Here is an 18,688-nt window from a genome sequence, read left to right as displayed (position 1 = left end):
CGCAAAAATACGTGATTACCATACCATACATGGCTAATAAATTTAAGTGGTAACATTGTTAGATGAAGATAAAGTGCTTTAACAGATTCGTCGGTACCCTCGTCTGACTTTTTATGGAGTTTCGACTACCGTGATTGACAATTACCGATTACATTTCCATCACACATCGCACACCCTGCTCCCGTCGACATTGGGAATACAAAATCGAACGAACGAACTAATCAGTATGCGAACGATGGTTCTAGCCACCTTTTGTTTGAGCAGGAAACGTCCACGGTGCCGCCGAAAATCACTTGCGAGTGTGTGTGTCGTTACATCTCTTCGCCGAAGAAATATCAGACCGAAATTTTTAAATGAAAAACAAAAGCGAGGTACTCGTTTGTCCGCCAGCACGACAAATGGTTCATGAAATGTATGCAAATTTTATAGCGTCCGATTTTAGATATTCTCGACACTCGACGCCCCTGGCCACCGGGCTCAGTCTTCATTTATTGCGCAGTTGCATTTAGCGTGCAACAAGGAATACTAAAGTTTATTTATGTTTTATTGCAGGTCGCGAGGACTTGTCACCGGCATCGAGTGTAAACGGGTGTAGTTCAGATGCGCGACGGCAAAAGAAAGGACCCGCGCCCCGTCAACAGGAAGAGTTATGCCTTGTATGCGGCGATAGAGCCTCAGGATATCATTATAATGCGCTCACGTGTGAAGGATGCAAAGGTATGTATGTTTACAAGATTGATTCGTATAAATTTCTAATATATATTCTACACTGTAACATACAATGTTTGTGATTTATCCTGATATATATATTCTGTGTCAAGAATCGATTTTAATAAAATTTTATTAATGCTCCAGGTAGGGAGATAGAATAGTTTTTATCCTTATAAGTCGGTAGGTTGCAATAAAGAGTAAAACGACGTTTGTTGGATCAGCTAGGAATTGTAGAAATCAATAGTTTGTAATTTAGATTAGATTAATTATTTATACAATGCATTACTCATATTTAAGATAAAAAAGTCGAATGATTATTGAATAATAGATAGTATAATTTTAATAAGCGTTATTGTGCTTCAAGAACATGAATCAAAACGATTTCTTATTGAATATTACTGCTAATATTTAATATTCTTATCCATACTAATTCGACAATTTGTTCATTTTCAAAAATGTTTATCGTTATTAAAGGAATTTCCATGAAAAGTTTTTATGCCATAATAAGTAACAAGCATACAGCCCATCTGATAATAAATGATTACCATAACCATTGGACCCCAGCAACACCAATATAGAAGTGTAAAAATGGATATTGGGCAAAATATGGTATCATAAATTTAACAAACCAAAAAAAGTCGCGACTCGCGAGTAATAAATAATTTGTTGAAAAAAAGTATTTTTTTAGAAGATTGTTCTTTAGACAATTGTCTAATTACTAACAACTGAGAAAAAAACACAAGTTTCTTTGCGTTCAAACTATAATTGTATAAGTACCATTCAGGTTGTCATTTTGCCAAATATTTTTAAAAATAATAAACCGACATAGGAAAAAGTCGTGCAAATCGGCTGTTCGGGTATACTTTATCTCAATCATGTTTCCATATAACTGTGCTTACATGGCAATATTTTGATTTACTGAACGGAAAATAGCAAATAAATTACTAGGTACATAACTATAACAGCTATCAGAAATGAGAACAAATGAGCCGAATAGAACCCGCGTAATACTATATATATAATGCCCATGGTGCTTACCTACTGTTAAGGTCTGCAAAAAACAGATGAGACTTTTCAACAGGCTGTAAACTTATTTGCCGTCCCAAATTATATAAAAAACAAAGTTCCATGTAGGTTCCTGTTTCATACTGCCAAGGTACATTTCACGTAGTTCTCAGTCGTTGGCCGCCTACGAACGTGCCAATTCAGCGTTGAATTAGCGTATTGTGCCGTGAGAGGCAGTTACGAGCTGTGTGTGCATATCTTAGTCGTGTTGTCGAGACAAACGTCACAATAACTGTCTGCAACGTGTCTGGTACTCTGATCTTGATTCACGCCAATCGTACATCGCTTCCAACCTTCACCCACAACCTGAATTTACATTTACCCTATCTATAGTATACCCGATACAATACATCGAATAAACTAACATAAAACAACCTATAATCTATATGTAGCGCGTTGTACAATTATGTCCAATTCAAACAATTTACACGCTATCTATCTTGTTTATTTTGTACAATAAAAATCGACGTTTGTACCTACTAAACTAGCAGCAGTCGCTGTCAATGACCTGTGCTTTTCAGTACAACTTTACACGCATACGTGCAATCCTATCTTATCTTCTGAACATGTAGGTACACAATTTATATGTTTCATCACTTTTAGTCATAATTCTTTTTTAATTTATAAATAAAGAAAGTGAATCTGTATACGTTTTTGTTACATTTCCACTTGTACCTAGTATTTTCTCTTATGTGATTACATTTAATGGAATTTACCAGAGATAGCTTTAAAATGAAGTACGGACGTTAGCCTCTGACGCCGCAAAATAATTATTAATATATAAACAATGATAAATGTGTTTGCAAATATTTTAATTGTTTCTTATCTTTGCAATTTCAGGATTCTTTAGGCGGAGTGTTACCAAAAATGCAGTGTACATATGCAAATTTGGTCATGCGTGCGAAATGGACATGTATATGCGGCGGAAATGTCAAGAGTGTCGGTTAAAAAAATGTTTGGCGGTGGGCATGAGGCCCGAGTGTGTGGTTCCGGAAGGCACGTGCGCGCTGAAAAGGAAAGAGAAGAGGGCGCAAAGAGAAAAAGACAAACTGCCAGTGAGCACAACGACAGTAGACGATCACATGCCGCCCATAATGCAGTGCGACCCACCACCCCCGGAAGCTGCGAGGATTGTAAGTTTTCTTATATCTCATTTTATTAATGCATGAACAAATTGCAATGCAATATTGTTAATTAAAACTGATTCTCGTATCATTATTAAAAATGTTTTCCTGTACACTCTCATATCTAAATATATATAAATTAAATACTGCCTAATCTTGTTAGCTATAAGTAAATGTTAATCGTTTCACCGTGAAGCGATAATAACGTAGCGGTTTCCTACGTGAAGCTGGAATGTTTACAGCACGAAGTGGTCCCGAGGTTTCTATCAGACAAACTGATGGAGCAGAACCGACAAAAGAACATCCCTCCCCTGACTGCAAACCAGCAGTACTTGATCGCAAGGCTCGTGTGGTACCAAGATGGTTACGAGCAACCTTCAGAAGAGGATCTCAAAAGGGTGACTCAAGTAAGTAGATTACTATTTTAGCATTTTTTGAATAGATTTCAATGGATCTGTAAATAAGTTTATCTATGTAGATTCGTAGATTTACAACAATAGGAATTCTACTGTTGTTCTTGCGAAAAGTTATTCAGATTTATGAATATAATCATTTGAATTTGAAGTAATATAATCTTTTATGATTTGCTGTGTAGCTTTCATCCCGAAGCTTACAGAAGTGTGACAATGTCGGAATTATATTTAAATTTCGAAAATCATTCAATATTTTCCATTAATGATTTATTCAAAGAGTACTCTGAAGCGAATTAAAGTGTTTTGATTGTATAACAAAAACAAAAAAGAATTTCGTTTCGATTGAAAAGAACGTTCCAATAAAAGTAAAAAATAGGTGCAAAATTTTTAATCTTAAATGTTGCGTGCATTGGTTAATTGTTTTAATTCGCTGTCAAGGTCATAAAATATTAAATCAAAGAGACTTAAAATATTATTAAAAATTAACATATAACTCCGACGTTATCACACTACGATAATAAGAACCATTTAAACTAAACTTCGGAATGTAAATATTGTCTCAATTCGATTTCAATTTACTTGACTCGATTGAAATTTACTTTTCTGGTATAAAACATTCTAGTAACCGTGTAGCTCCTGGCATAGAATAGGCCACCCCTTCCTTTACCGTGGGTGTCGTAACAGGCGACTAAGGGAACTTAATGGTTGAGGGAAGGGCAGCAGCGTCCCTTTTAAAACATCACCAAAATTCCAAGCGTGGCAATTATGGCAACCTAATATGTGCTATGTTCAGCTATAGACAGTTAACGACTAATACAATACAAATAAAACATTCTACATACATAAGTTTTTCGAAAGTTTAGAAAATAGACAAGCAAGACCCATGGTACACTGTAAAGAGTTATCCTAGCTTATAGCACCCGCTCCATCAGGGTGCTAAATCGGGAATTTATATACACACCTTAAAATACTCATTCGAGAACGTACTATTTGCAGACGTGGCAACAAACGGACGAAGATGATGAAGAATCAGACATGCCGTTCCGCCAGATCACTGAGATGACCATCCTCACGGTGCAGCTAATAGTCGAGTTTGCCAAAGGACTGCCTGGGTTCTCGAAAATATCTCAACCCGATCAAATAACGTTATTAAAGGTAAGTAACGTAATAATAACTTTTTATAAATCCATGATGATAAAAAGGAGGTTCTATGGATTCTGAACGGATTTTCATGATTTTGTAATCCATATATTTTACTTATTTTTGGTACTACGCCAATGGATTTGAACACATAAAATAGTAAATAAAGTAGATAATATCCTAATATTCGTCTCTCAATGTACTAAATATCATTTTTATTCGTTTAGACATTCATTAACTAAAAATATAAAACAATTCATTAAATCAATAAACTCATTTAAATGCCTAAACGAATCCAATCCATCCAGGAACAAGAACTCTTATTTCTATCTGTATTGGATGAATTCTATAAAATCAATGTTGTAGTAAATCAAACCATATAATATACACACCCTCCTTCACTGCGAACTAGATGTAACAAAGCAGCAGTATGTGCAGTGAAGTGGCAACACCCCTTACAAATGACTAATTTTTATTCTTAGTAAACACGTAATTGCATGAACCAATTGACAAGCACTGCATGGTTGTATCTTGTAATGTTTAGTCGGTTGTTACTGTTTATAATATCATATATTTTAAGGAAATTATTCTTACAATTTATTAATTGCCAAATGATAAGTATAAAACTAAACTAGCAATGAAATTTTGAAATCTCAGTAACGAAATTAGAATATAGAAAAAAAAAACATAATTAAATTGTAGCCAAACTAGTTATAGCCATTTTATTTAACTGTTTGAAAATTGAATAAAATATTTCAAAAGGGATTTTATATTATAAAAAACTTTCCTATATAGTTTTTTCCTATTCTATCACATTTGAGATTTCATGCTGAGGTATGTAAATATACATGCACATAAATATCCCTATTTCCCAGACTCCTTCACCGTGACCTAGATATATTGATTACTGGGACAATAATAGCCTGTCCTTCTCTATCTCTTGTATACCAAATTTCAAGACGATTAATTGAGCCGTAAATGCGAAGAAGAAGAGAAACAACTCACTGTCATTTAATATTAATAATATTAGTAAGGATTCATATTACAAACAGAAGATCTTACTATATATTTTATTTTTAATAGGCTTGCTCAAGTGAAGTGATGATGTTGCGAGTGGCGCGACGGTACGACGCCGCGACAGACAGCGTACTGTTCGCCAACAACCAGGCGTACACCCGCGACAACTACCGCAAAGCCGGCATGGCCTACGTTATCGAAGACCTGTTGCATTTCTGTCGGTGCATGTACTCCATGACTATGGACAATGTGCACTATGCCTTACTCACAGCCATCGTCATCTTCTCAGGTAATATATAGTTGTTTTTAATTAGTTTGTTGATGTTATATATTTAATCTGTTTTGATGGTTATTAATTTCTCTTTTATTACTGCTTATTTTATGTGATAAAACTTCTTAAAGTACTCAATACATCAATAATACAATAACAATGGAATAAAAAAATAAAATTATGAGTCGGCTTAAAGGTATTTGATTCCAAGCTAATAAATCGTGGAATAAAAAATAATATCGTTTTAATTTAATTTCAGATCGACCTGGCCTCGAGCAGCCGCAACTAGTTGAAGAGATCCAGAGATACTACCTGAACACATTAAGGGTATACATCCTAAACCAACACAGCGCATCGCCGCGGTGCTCGGTTATCTATGGCAAGATCCTCGCGGTGCTCACGGAGCTCCGAACGCTCGGTATGCAGAACTCCAACATGTGTATCTCGCTCAAACTGAAGAACAGGAAACTGCCACCCTTCCTGGAGGAGATCTGGGACGTAGCGGACATGTCGTCGACGCAGACGCCCGTGCTGGAGTCGCCCACGGAGCTCTAGCCCTTGTGCGGCCGCCTCGCCGCCAAGCGGCCCGTCCCCGCCCCCGCCCCCGCCACCGCTCCCGCCGCACGCGGCCTGCTCTAAGCGACGAGCGGCGAGCGGCGCGCCCCCGAGGAGAGAACGCTCATAGACTGGCTAGTTTAAGTGAAGTGCTCGGACATAGAAGTCGGACGTGATGAAAGTATTTATAAGGATTGTGCAAATTTTACTACTTAAGAGGGTACGCTGCCCGATTTCGTACGTATTCGGTGACCGACTACGATGATGTGCGAGAGATTAGTGAATATATGTGTTGTTGAACGTTTGGAGAATATATATAGTGTTGATTGTTTGCACGCCCGGCGCCGGCCGAAACGACCCACACTCGTTTTAGCCGACGCTTGTCGCGGGCCCACGTTTATTTCGTTTACGACTGGATACTGAGTTGGTCACTCGGATACGACTGTATGATAAGACTACGTTCGATAAGTACACCTCCTAAATTACAGATACGTACATAATACGAGAGTTATAAAATTAAAGTAATATATGAGATGTTTCTATTGGGTGAAAAGTTGATATGTTTATTTACCAAAATTAACTATATGTTGATTAACCTTTTCGATTAATATATAATGTGATGAATCGTTCGCAAGGTAACGTTCCGCGGTTAGTTTTAACTTGGTTTGGCTGACTGCAGCACTGTGGATGCGAGGCTGAGCCGATAGTGGTGCACTAGTGGATCGAATCTCATCGTCAGTGTGGCGGTTGATGCGCACGCGCCGCTGCTGCCGGCGGACGTTACTGTCGGTGATATATACCGCAGTGTTTGTTTATATATAGTTTATGTCAGACGTGTTATCGTGTCCCGTCAATTTTAGTTCCGATTCATGTTCCATTTTCCTGTGCCCATGTCCCTCTAGTAAACGAGTAATTATAATTTATTATCGCTGTGATTACATATATAACATGTTGAATTATCTTACGTAGGCTGAGATAAGTGTGTCTTATTACGTATAAAACTACTGTCATGCGGAGCTTTCACGAGAGAAAACGATAATCTTATTGTTATTTTGAATTTATTTAATGATACACACTTTGCATTTTACACTATAACTGCAATGTAGCGTTCACTGTGTTACATTGTGTAGCAGTGTGCTATGTGTATGATTCGTTTAGATTAGGCATGCTGCAGGACCAGCTATGATCACTTACCACTTGCTGAAAGGCCAAATGTTACATGAAAGTCTGTGCAATTTATTCCATAAGCGTAAAGTAATAATAACACATTACAAATATATAGACTTTGTGTACGTGTCACATGTTCTAAATTATACATAGGTGTAAGGAGGCAGATTTGGCTAGAAAATCCCAGTATTTTTTTTTTATTTTCGAATATTAGGTATCTTTAAATACTTTATTTATTTATACGACACTGCATGCAAGTATTAAGGCAGCTGTTTATGTAGGCAGTATGTAGATATTGAATTAGAATGTCTAGGCACCCACTGAGTTGTGTTCGGCGCTGATTTTCTTCGTGTTTTAATGTAGACACGACATTCCTTGTATAATAAAACTATAAAGAGTACAAAATGGCAGCTAACTTACCTCTATGAATTCAGATTTAAAATATAAATAAAACTTACTGTATTTGGCCGAGCTTACTATGGGAACAATATTGGTGTAGTAGACACTGCTTCTGTAATGCTTACAATGCACGCTAGGTGTCACCATGCCCGGTGCAATGGCCAAATCTGTCTCCATGTTACGAACTTTAAGTAATACTTCTACACTCGAAACTGCCCATGAAAGCTATACTACAATCCATTTATATGATATGCCTTATTTCGCGTTACCTGTATCGTGTACCTACATTGTTGATGAGTGGGAAATCATAGTATATAGAACCTAAAATTAATCGATCTCAATTACCCATAAGCGTTGTTAATGCATACGTTAAGCGGTTTTCCGTTCGTCGCTGGGCATTCTTCGTTTCGGTAGCTCATTCGACGACTCCATCTGTTGTACAGTGTGCGTCTCAAAGCCTCCGGTGTTTGTTGCAAATAGAACACCAATTTATCGCGTCGCATGTTCGTGTACGCAACGTCGACACAAATTCGACGATTTCACCATCCATACATTTTACGCGTTTTAGGAGTAATTAAGTGTTTGTTCGGTGCGTGTTGAATGTGTCTTCTTTACATGCCATTAAGTGTGTTGTATATTTACATAATCGGTATGTTTGGGACTTTTGGAAATGCATTTCTTAATATACGTATAAAATTCAGCGTGAAACGATCGGGCTTGCACCGCGGACCGCGCGCTAGTCCGCTTTAATACATCTTTTCGACTTATATAATTTTATTCTAGCAGTAGGCGATTCTAAAATAGATATCGATGCACAAAACGTCACTGGAGTGTCTTAGGAGTCTCTGCTGTTATAGGGGCGTATTCATAACGAACACACTGCCATTATGAACGTATATACACGATGGATCTAGTATGCAGTATGCGTGAGATGAGATCCCGTCGAGTTGTTGCGATCCGTAGTTAGAATTGAACTATCCCGAATATTCTATGCTACGATACGATGCCTTATAACTGAGATGTGGTCGTAAACCGTGTACGGCGTTTACACGATCTTCTTTTACTTACGTCTACATCAGAGGTTTGTGACAAATATAACTGCCATTGGATAAGTAATTGTTAATACATCATTTGAACGCGTAGTTTCATATTAGCTTCATAGTTTTCGGAACCCGTCGGTGCACAGCCGGTCGTATTTGATACATATTATTCAATTTCGAAATTGTAATAGGTTTATTAAGTATGTAATAATCTCACATGAGAAACTAATAATTAATGAGATACCCTAATATAATTTGTGTCTTTAGCTGATAATGAAACATTAGTAAGATGATAAGTTTATATCGCTAATTGGGATAGTAATGTACAAGCGAGACAGCACACTTGAGCACCCGTTAAGTCAACATGTGGAAGGGAGAGGGGAAATGTAACGACAAGACTGGCCGAGGAAGTTCGATGTTCGACTATATAACAACCAGTTGTCCTTCAATGCCTTCTGAATCTACATTTATATTACTTTTACGTACGAAAGCACTAAGTATTGTAGTGACCAAACGTGGCACGTCCAGTCTATTAAAATGATATGGACTTAATTTGGGAGAGTCTACATAATATGTCCATTAACTTTGTAAATAGATACCTTTAGATTCTATTGTCATATGTTTGACATATGTACGTTTAATTTTATTCATCTAAGAAAGTACAGATGGCTGTTGTTATTTTTATATTATTTGGGTAGAAGTATATATATATATTTTTTGTAAATGACCTCTGTATTTATCTTTTGTAAACTTTGTAAGCCATAGGGACTTAGTATAGTGTACGAGCTACGAACATTGTGATTGCTAATTTCAAATGAATTTGTATTTACCGATGATTTGTTCTGCGTATATATTCTTTGTTTCGACAGATATTCTTAATAATTTTGTTACTTCAGAGTGCAATATGTACAAATATTTACATATTAAATATAAAATGTACATACAGTCAATTTTTAGTTTTAATGTGTCTATGCAATATCTTTTCATTCATTCATTGAATGTACACTAAAAGGCATAATAGATATATCACAAGTGAGTTGCAATGCAACCTTCACTCTCACTATTGTGTTTCTAATACTTAAGCGATTAATTTTATATAGGAGGACTAGGTGATTTTTGTATTTAAATTTGCTAATTTTTTGTAGCAGATTAGATTTGTTTACATTGATAAGATGAATAATGTACATTTTGAATTGATTTTAAAGTGATTTAGTTGTTATTTAGTAATGAATTTTGTTAGGTGTAACTGGGCAGCATCGCGGAGCGGCACCTGGCCGCTTCGTCGTCTAGATGCCTAGCCGCCTAGCTAGCCGATACCAGTGCATCGAGAGCAATGTGCAATGTCCGTAAATGAATGATTGACTGCATTCGCTGCAGTATTTCTGTCATGTTTCCGATACTCGCGCCAGTTACACTGCCACAAGCGTAACGTTTGGCTTCTGTGCACACGAACCGCTTTTGCGACGCATGCCAGTCGTTTTTGCAGATCGAACGATGTTCATCTTAGTGTCCATCTCACGCTAACTGCCAAATAATTTAGCGCTCTCCTGTTAATGTTTTAGAGTTCTAACTCGCTTTTATAACTGGCACGCAGATCAAAAAAACGTTCGACACAGAAGCTTAAACATTACTACACTACTAAGGCCAAGTTTTTATATTTCTGTAGTGCCACGTGGAAGGATGGAAAGGTTGACGTTACGCTCTAAGGGCCCATTCCGTGTTATTATAGCACATTATTGTATATTATTTTCGTAATTTGTTTTAGTTGACAGTACATTATTATTATTTTTTTCCTATTACTTTGCCTTAGTACTCTGTTATTTCATGATTTAACAGCAGCGGTGAAGCAAATTAGATATAGGGAACAGACATGACGATATGTTAAAATTTTAGAGAGTCAACTTTTATAAAAACTACAAAAATAAACAAAGAAAAGGTGTGTACAAAATGAGGAAATTTGTATGAAACATTGTTATGCGAATAAACTTACACCAGAAGATAAAATATATTTATGCCTTTTATTTTCCTCTCCATTTATAGCAATTACTTTTGATACATACATAATAAAAATTGCATCACGTGTTGATATTCCAAACTCAAAATTTGAGCTGTAAAGCTAAATAAGAAAGGAAATATTTCATCCTCGATAATAAACTGATTGAAAAAAGAAGAATTCATAAAATTATGCGACTTAACTATTGATAAAATAGATTTATAGAAAGTTTTAACTTTTATGAATAAGTAAGGGCGTAAGTTTACTATTTCCCTGTGGTAGACATTGTACAAAAGTCGTTTGCTTGGTTACCTCTTTTCCGTTCGTGTTTCTGCCGTGAAGCAGTTGTGTTTTTTTAATGGGTGATAATAACATGGTAACCCCGCCTGCGCTATCAGAATACGCTGGCGCACCAGTAAGGGATAATAGATGAAGCAAGTCGGGAACCGCGTGGAGATTGTTAGGGTATATTGCTAGCAATAGGTCTGTTGGATCTCATTACTAACAATACCTGTCCCCCCCCCCCTTCCCAGATTAGGTTTATTTACACTATTAAAATGTAATGCCACGCGATTGCAGACAAATAGTATCTACATAACTCCATAGTAATAGACATCAGGTACTGCCCCTGATACTGCAGGAGTTCATAAGCTACGGTAACCGCTTACCATCATAAAAGAAAAAAATGTAGATACGTATACTATTACTTGCAATCGCGTTGCGATAAGTTCCGATAGTATATTTAAAATATGTTTCAACAACAAGAAAGTATAAAATTGATAATATGCAAATATTTTATAATCTTAATATAATATAACTTAGTAAATGGTGGTGTAGAGCAAAATAACACTTGCCGTGGCAACAGGTGTAAATGAAATGAAATAAAATACAGAGACAAGTAACAAAATACCTTTTACTTTACACCATAAAAATACCTTATTTTTATACCCATGTCAAAGGTCAGATTTTTAATTGTAAGAAGTACTTTTTATAAAATGTTAACCTGCGTCTGCATTATAAATTTACGCTGGCGAGGCTGTTTTTAATAGATCGAGATGGACTATGCTAAAGGTAGAGCCCCAGAGCGGGGCCTCAGTGTAGGATGAATCTATATGAAGTCAAGGCAATTTTTTTTAATGGATGCAAATGGAATGGTACAGTCGCCTGCGTTAACGTTATGCGCTGGTACTGCATTAGTGACAGATAAGGATGGCAGTTCAATTGGCACATCGTGAAGAATTCGAGAACTATCCACGATGGTTTCCAGGTTTAACCGTGTGGATGTCGACCTAATAGAGGTATATTGTTAGCAATGGGGCTGTTAGAAGTCGTTAATAACGCATCTTTTTTTCTCTCAGTCAAGGTAGTTCGGAAATCCCAATGAATACAATAGAAATTAACTACTTGGGCGGCGTCATTTATCATCAACTGAGCCGCATGTTCGTTTGCCTCCTGTGAGTATATTATTACGTAATGTGATTTAACATCTTTATCAGTATCAGTTCCCCCACTCTATCAGGCATTCGAGGGTGATGATAAGTGAAAATGAAGTCAAAGTTAGTTGGCTAATCATAAATTTATTAGGAACCACTCATAAGGGATGCCATGAGTTGACATTAGCTAAAAATATAAATAAAAATTGTGGCAAAATTAAAAGATAAAATAATAATAAAAAAAATATGTACATACCTACCTAAGTATTTATGATTACACTTCTCCGATCAAAAGTTGTTTGGAAGAGATCGCTCTTAACAATACGGCCACCACTTGTTTTCTCAAATGTAATCTTTTCTTATAATTATTCGTATTTATAATAAATTTACTAGAGTAATCTTTTGGAGGAAACAACAAAGAGACATACTTTACTATATATAATATTCTTATACATTATATATCTATATGTTAATTAGGTACATATCTAGTAATAGTTTATTAAAATCGGTAGTTATGTAGGTACCTAATAACAAATACGCAGTACTGGGGGGAAAGGGATTGTTAATAATGGGGTCAAATAGCCCCATTACTAGCAATATATCCTGTCAGGTCGACCTCCACGTGGTTCCCCCTGGAAACCATCATGAACAATTCTTGTTTAATTCGTCACGATGGGCTAACTGGCCCGCTTCATCCTCACCTATCATCCTTCACTGGTGCCCCGCCGGTGTATACCGATAGCGCGGGTGGGATTACCGATCCATTATTACCCATTAAAAAAAATACGCAGTACTTAAGTAGGTATTATTGAATGTTTTTTTGTTCCACATTTCCTTGACAGTTCATATCATTATAAAAATTTATTTTATGCACATGTGTCGATTTATAAGTAATTATGTTCAGAAATCAAGAAAATACGCAACTTAATTACGAGGCTTGTTCGATAAAATAATTTATCTTCATTGGTGCGTGGCACTACGACCCGTGCGCACTCAATTCGTGTTCAGAAAATCTTATTGCAAACAATGTTTCCTATTACAATTTTACATGTCTTATTATTAATCGAAATAATACTGCATTGTTCATGTGAGTGATTAAGTGTTATAGACATAAACAACAGTTGAAAGTACTAAGGCAAGTTAAATAAATTTCCCCTTTTCAGATGGACAACGTGACAAAAAGTTCTTCAGGAAAGACTACAAATATTTAGAAGATACGGAAAGTTTTTATAAAATTCATACTATATCAAAGAGTTGGCAAGATGCAAGAAAGACTTGCAAGCTTGAAGGTGCTAGTTTGTTTTATCCTGTAGATGAGGCAGAATCGAACAGCGTTATTAAAATGTGGACAAGCGAACAGGCATTTGAACAAGTTTTTATTGGTATTTCTTCATTGTTAGTCAAGGGAGCATTCATAACTATTGACGGTAAGAATTAGATTATTGTTTATTTTTTCCTTCTCATCTTATAGCCATACTCTAAGATTCATAAAATAATAGTTGTCTTCTGTCTCTTTCGATTGTGTTCTAACACTCACATGGAATGGAAAGAGATAGAACACAATGCAACACTTCTCCATTGTAATAAAATAAAGGAAATTTTCCTTATGAATTTTATTAATTACATATAATTTATAATGTATATAACGCACTATGTATCTGAAGTTATGGGTATTTAACAGTTCGTATGAAAAATATGAGTATCTCTATAGATCATAGATTAACGAATTGTAAGTATATACGGTTGCATTTTCTTTTTACATTTATAGCAATTCTGAATCGATCATGTTTAACATTTTTGCATTCGATGGCATTTCACTATAAGTATAATTTTTCTTGTAATTACAATCCCTTTGTTGTTGAACACAATATTTAAAACATAATTTTTTAAAAGGGCATTGTTTTATATCTGATAGTCAGTGGCTGAAATTATGAAGATAATTCTTTTTTTCTAATTAATTAATATCTATACAAAAATATCACTGCACGTGATTGCACGAAAATATTGTAAGTTCTGCTTTATCTACATTGTTTATGTATATAGGAGTTTCAATATCGGATATATACCATAAGTGGTCAAAAGGCGAACCAAACAATGCGAATGGCAACGAAGATTGTGTGGTAATGCGACGGAACAACGGCGCTTTCAATGATTATAATTGTGCTGCCAAACAACGTTTCATTTGCAAGAAAACTTTAGCTTCCTTGGAATGGAACTCTGCTTGTAATATGCCAGATACAGGTAAAATAATTTTACATTGCAAAATATAAATAAGATGCCTTTATTTATTAGCATTCTTTTCCCATATAAGCAATAAATAGAATACTAGTGCATACAATATTGTTTAATGGCTCTTGTACGTTTGTGTTACAAAATTTATTATTACTGTCATACTATTTAGCTACATAAATAAATAATAATACAGTGTATCAAGCTTAACATTTACTCTGGATCGATTAGATAATTATTAAATTAAACAGGTGGATTAATATAAATAATATAGGGACGTAATTCTGGAAATTATAAAGTAAATCTATGATAAGTTCTATAACGTAGTTGCTTTGCAGGACATTTTGCCTTATGTAGATGACACCCTAGGTTCAGATTCTCAGTGGGACCATTTTAAGAAACAAATTAATTCTGAGTCTAGATATTTTAGTTTTATTCACAGAGAACGGTCGACTGAGTGGAAATTGATTGCGGCAACTTCTTTTCTGATATAAGCCACCTATACTTTACTTAACAGTGAACTAATTTAATACTTATTCATTATTTCAGGTTATACGTACTCGGAAACTTTCGGCAGATGTTACAAATTTCATTTGACGCCTAAAAACTGGACTGAAGCATATGCTACATGCAACGCAGAGCAATCATTCTTAGCGATAATAGAAAGTCAAGCAGAGGCAGATTATTTTGTTAAACTCACCCAAGAAGCACCGAAAGATTTAGTTCGAGGGAACTACTTAAGAGGAGCTGTGTTGTTGGGATTTCATAACGTTGACGAAGAGGGTTGGATTTCTATTAAAGGTCAATATATATATATAAATATATATATATATATATATATATATATATATATATATATATATATATATATATATATATATATATGATATATCTTTGTATATAAAGTCGATTGCTATATATCTGTCCCATTCGTGTTTCAACCATGAAGCAGTTGTGTTTGCATGGCTGTGTTTCAGTTTGAAGAGTGGGATATGGCGTGAATTTACTGGGTACAGAGGAATAACACCTGAGTCCTCAGGAATGGCAGCGCATGGGGGGTATCATGGGCGAAACAGTACACTCTGTTATGTCCATGGTACTGCTCATGTCTATAGGCGACGGTTACCACTTTCCATCAGGTGGGCCGTCAGCTTGTTTGCCATTCTAAGTTGTATAAAAAAAAAAAAAAGCACGCCCGTCCAAGTTTTTACTTCAATATGTGTGACCATATTCAGACGTAGTGCTCTGTCTGTGTTTGTGAGGAAACGTCTTCAGTAGCAATAAAGAATATACGAGTATAGTCACTGCATTTTAGTAGTAATCTGGCCAAACTGTATTATATTCCATGATCGAAACATAATAAATATTTTACTCACACATTTTTATTTTTTTGAGTTTTGGTGGGGCGTGTCATGTTATCATAGACAATCCATACCTAAGTATCACATATATAGATACCTATAGACACTGAGGACTTGAATTTATGAAATTTTGTTACTGTTTTTTTTTTCTATTTCAGGGACGGCTTTGGAAGATGTTGGCTACTCCAAATGGGGCAACCAGCAACCCGACGGGGGCGATAGCGAGAAATGTGGCTCTATGTTTTATAACGGCAAATTGAACGATTTGGGTTGTCATCACAAGTGTTTCTTCATATGTGAATGTGATAACCTTATCGATGTCACTTTTGATGAGAGATTTGCAACTTTATAGACTATTATTAAATGAAACCGACAAGTACCTAGTGATAGTATATTCTATGGGACTGATTTTTGTTTATTATTAATCTGTAAAAAATTTCAATTCATGTACATCATATTATACTATACTCTGGAGTAATGACTAAAAAATATGCTCAATCGTATGAAAGAAATTACTAAGGCTAATTACGTACAAAGATTGAATTTGTATACCAAGGCATTATAAGCATTATTTAGTTAATTATAAATAGGTGTAGTAATAAAAAAAGAAACATTTTTACCTAGGATTTTTAAAGACTTCAGCGGGGTCGACGGCCTCACTATTTGTCATCTGATCAACTCGAATATTTGTCAGATTTTTTTATTAAATGTTAATAGGTTCTTAATTGAAGGGAAATTTACAATTAAACTGGAACATAAATGTTAAACTACTTTGAAATGAATGCGTTGTCATGGTAACACAAAATAACAAAATTATTAATGACAATTAAAATTATTCAGCTTATCAGAACACTGCTTTTTATTTACTTACAACAAAAATTAAGTAAATCAACTAGATATTCCTTCAATATCCTTGTTTTGATTTTTATTTATATCTTTTATTTGGGATTTATGTTTTTTAACATATCAATCCCCTAATATCTGAAATCTAAATTCGGCAGTAGGAGCATGCATTTTGCTGTGAACAAAACTGTATAAACTTTTTGGTGTAAAAGTACAATAATAAATATATTTTATACACATTTATATATATTACATAAATATACATATTTTATCTTTTATTGATATATACAATGTAATCTGCCAGCGATTTGTTTTTTAATGTATGATAATAGAATGATAACTTCGCTTGTTCCCTCGGTATACGCAGGTGGTGCATCCGTGAGAAATGATAAATGAGGACTAATGATGATGAGATGATGAGGATGAGGAAGAATACAGATCAGACTCAAACGTTTATATATATATATATTGAGGTATAAACCCTAGATAGGTATAAACGCAGTTACTAATAGGTATCATGCATCACATACGAGGTTTGTCCGGAAAGTACGTATAAAAGTTTTTTAAAAATTTTATTTTACAATTATTCAGGTAAATCAATTTTATCCCCTTCAAAGTACTCCCCCTGTGACATAATGCACATAATGCACTTTTTTTTATCAATTTTTTAAAAAATTTTATTTTACAATTATTCGCATCCTTGAAAGACCTTTAAGAAAGGTTTCTCAGCTGCCCCGTCGTAGCTTTTTTTATCTCATTTATGTCCCCCAAATGCAAGTACCAATTTGGTTTTTGGGAACAAGAAGAAGTCCTGAAGTTGCACATTCATTATGAATAAATCACGATGCTTCTACATTACAATCTGCCAACAATAGACAAGTAAACGTTTATATATATATATTGAGGTATAAACCCTAGATAGGTATAAACGCAGTTACTAATAGGTATCATGCATTACATACAGGGTAATATTTATCAGTGAATGATAGATATCTACACGTATTATAATAGGTGACGAGGCTATCTCAATGTTATTTATTGTGTACATTTTTATAAGTGAATACAATAATTATATCAATAATTATAACTCGTAATGATAATATCAATATCATCAACAATATAAAATATACAGCACGTTTAATTTACACTGTAATCAATATTATTTGTTCATTTAGTCTTTTTTGCACCACTTAAAGAATAATACAAAACAGTATACATATATTTACACACTAGCGATTCGACCCGGCTTCGCACGAGTAGACAGAATTTTAGAAAATCAATACCATATTCTGATTATCTCAAATCAAAGAATTTATCGGAACCCCCGAAAAGGGAAAGGAAAAGGGAAGTGTCAATCTAACAAAGCTCTATTTGAAATAACATCTGACAGTTAAGTGTAACACAGTCTGACAGTGAGTGAAAATGACAAAAACCATACAGCTTAAAAAACAAGTAGATAAATATGCAAAACAGAAAAGAAGGAAATTATGTGGGAAAAAACTACAAAAAATATACCTAAAAAGTCAACTAAAAAAATTTAAAGAAGTACATACTTCTCTTCTTTAAATTGTTTTTAGTTGACTTACAAAAGAGAGGATAAAAAATCAAGAGAAGTTTAAAAAATTAAATTATACTATGACAAGGAAAATGTATAATTGCCAATTTCTAAATTTTGTGGCCAATTAATGGTGAAAAGTGACTGTTTATATATTATGTTTTTGTACATATATATTTATAATTTGTGTATGTATTTTTATTTTATTCCTATTCTATTTACCTTGTAGATGTTATATTAAATGCCCTATCGAAATTTTAAAATTTATATTTAAAGTTACAAACGCGAAAATAATAAAAAAAAACTTGCGTTTTCTTTATAACGTCCTTTATAAGCAAGTGCACAGGCGATAAGAAATTAAATTTAGAAAAT

At 34.7% G+C, this 18,688-nt stretch overlaps 2 protein-coding genes across 6 annotated transcripts in view; both read left to right on the top strand.

Moving 5' to 3' along the window:
- LOC113517298 (ecdysone receptor) overlaps positions 1–10,910 on the top strand; it is a 315,053-nt gene extending 304,143 nt beyond the window's left edge. For 3 of the 4 annotated variants that reach the window (XM_052901561.1, XM_052901562.1, XM_026901943.3), the window contains 6 exons: positions 553–717; positions 2,617–2,909; positions 3,128–3,307; positions 4,310–4,468; positions 5,537–5,759; positions 6,001–10,910. In XM_052901561.1, the coding sequence (XP_052757521.1) occupies positions 553–717; positions 2,617–2,909; positions 3,128–3,307; positions 4,310–4,468; positions 5,537–5,759; positions 6,001–6,296 (1,316 nt within the window). In that variant the 3' untranslated portion in view covers positions 6,297–10,910. The remainder of the gene's footprint in view (positions 1–552; positions 718–2,616; positions 2,910–3,127; positions 3,308–4,309; positions 4,469–5,536; positions 5,760–6,000) is intronic. The other variant, XM_026901944.3, reaches the window with a different exon arrangement.
- Positions 10,911–13,233: 2,323 nt separating this feature from the next.
- LOC113517486 (macrophage mannose receptor 1-like) lies at positions 13,234–16,768 on the top strand. Of its 2 annotated transcripts, none has more exons than XM_031912514.2 (5): positions 13,234–13,415; positions 13,492–13,755; positions 14,372–14,569; positions 15,107–15,340; positions 16,077–16,768. In XM_031912514.2, exons 1-5 carry the CDS (start codon positions 13,355–13,357, stop codon positions 16,268–16,270), a joined length of 951 nt encoding a protein of 316 aa, XP_031768374.2. In that variant the 5' UTR covers positions 13,234–13,354; the 3' UTR covers positions 16,271–16,768. The 2 variants fall into 2 exon arrangements, with proteins under 2 accessions (XP_031768374.2, XP_026757963.2); XM_026902162.2 differs by having other exon boundaries at positions 13,242–13,415; positions 15,107–15,358.
- The last annotated feature ends 1,920 nt before the right edge of the window (positions 16,769–18,688 follow it).

The sequence above is a fragment of the Galleria mellonella genome, unplaced genomic scaffold (assembly GCF_026898425.1).
Source record: "Galleria mellonella isolate WM207_F2 unplaced genomic scaffold, CSIRO_AGI_GalMel_v1 utg78, whole genome shotgun sequence".
Classification (NCBI taxonomy): domain Eukaryota; kingdom Metazoa; phylum Arthropoda; class Insecta; order Lepidoptera; family Pyralidae; genus Galleria; species Galleria mellonella.
This window is presented reverse-complemented; position numbering and strand designations above follow the sequence as displayed.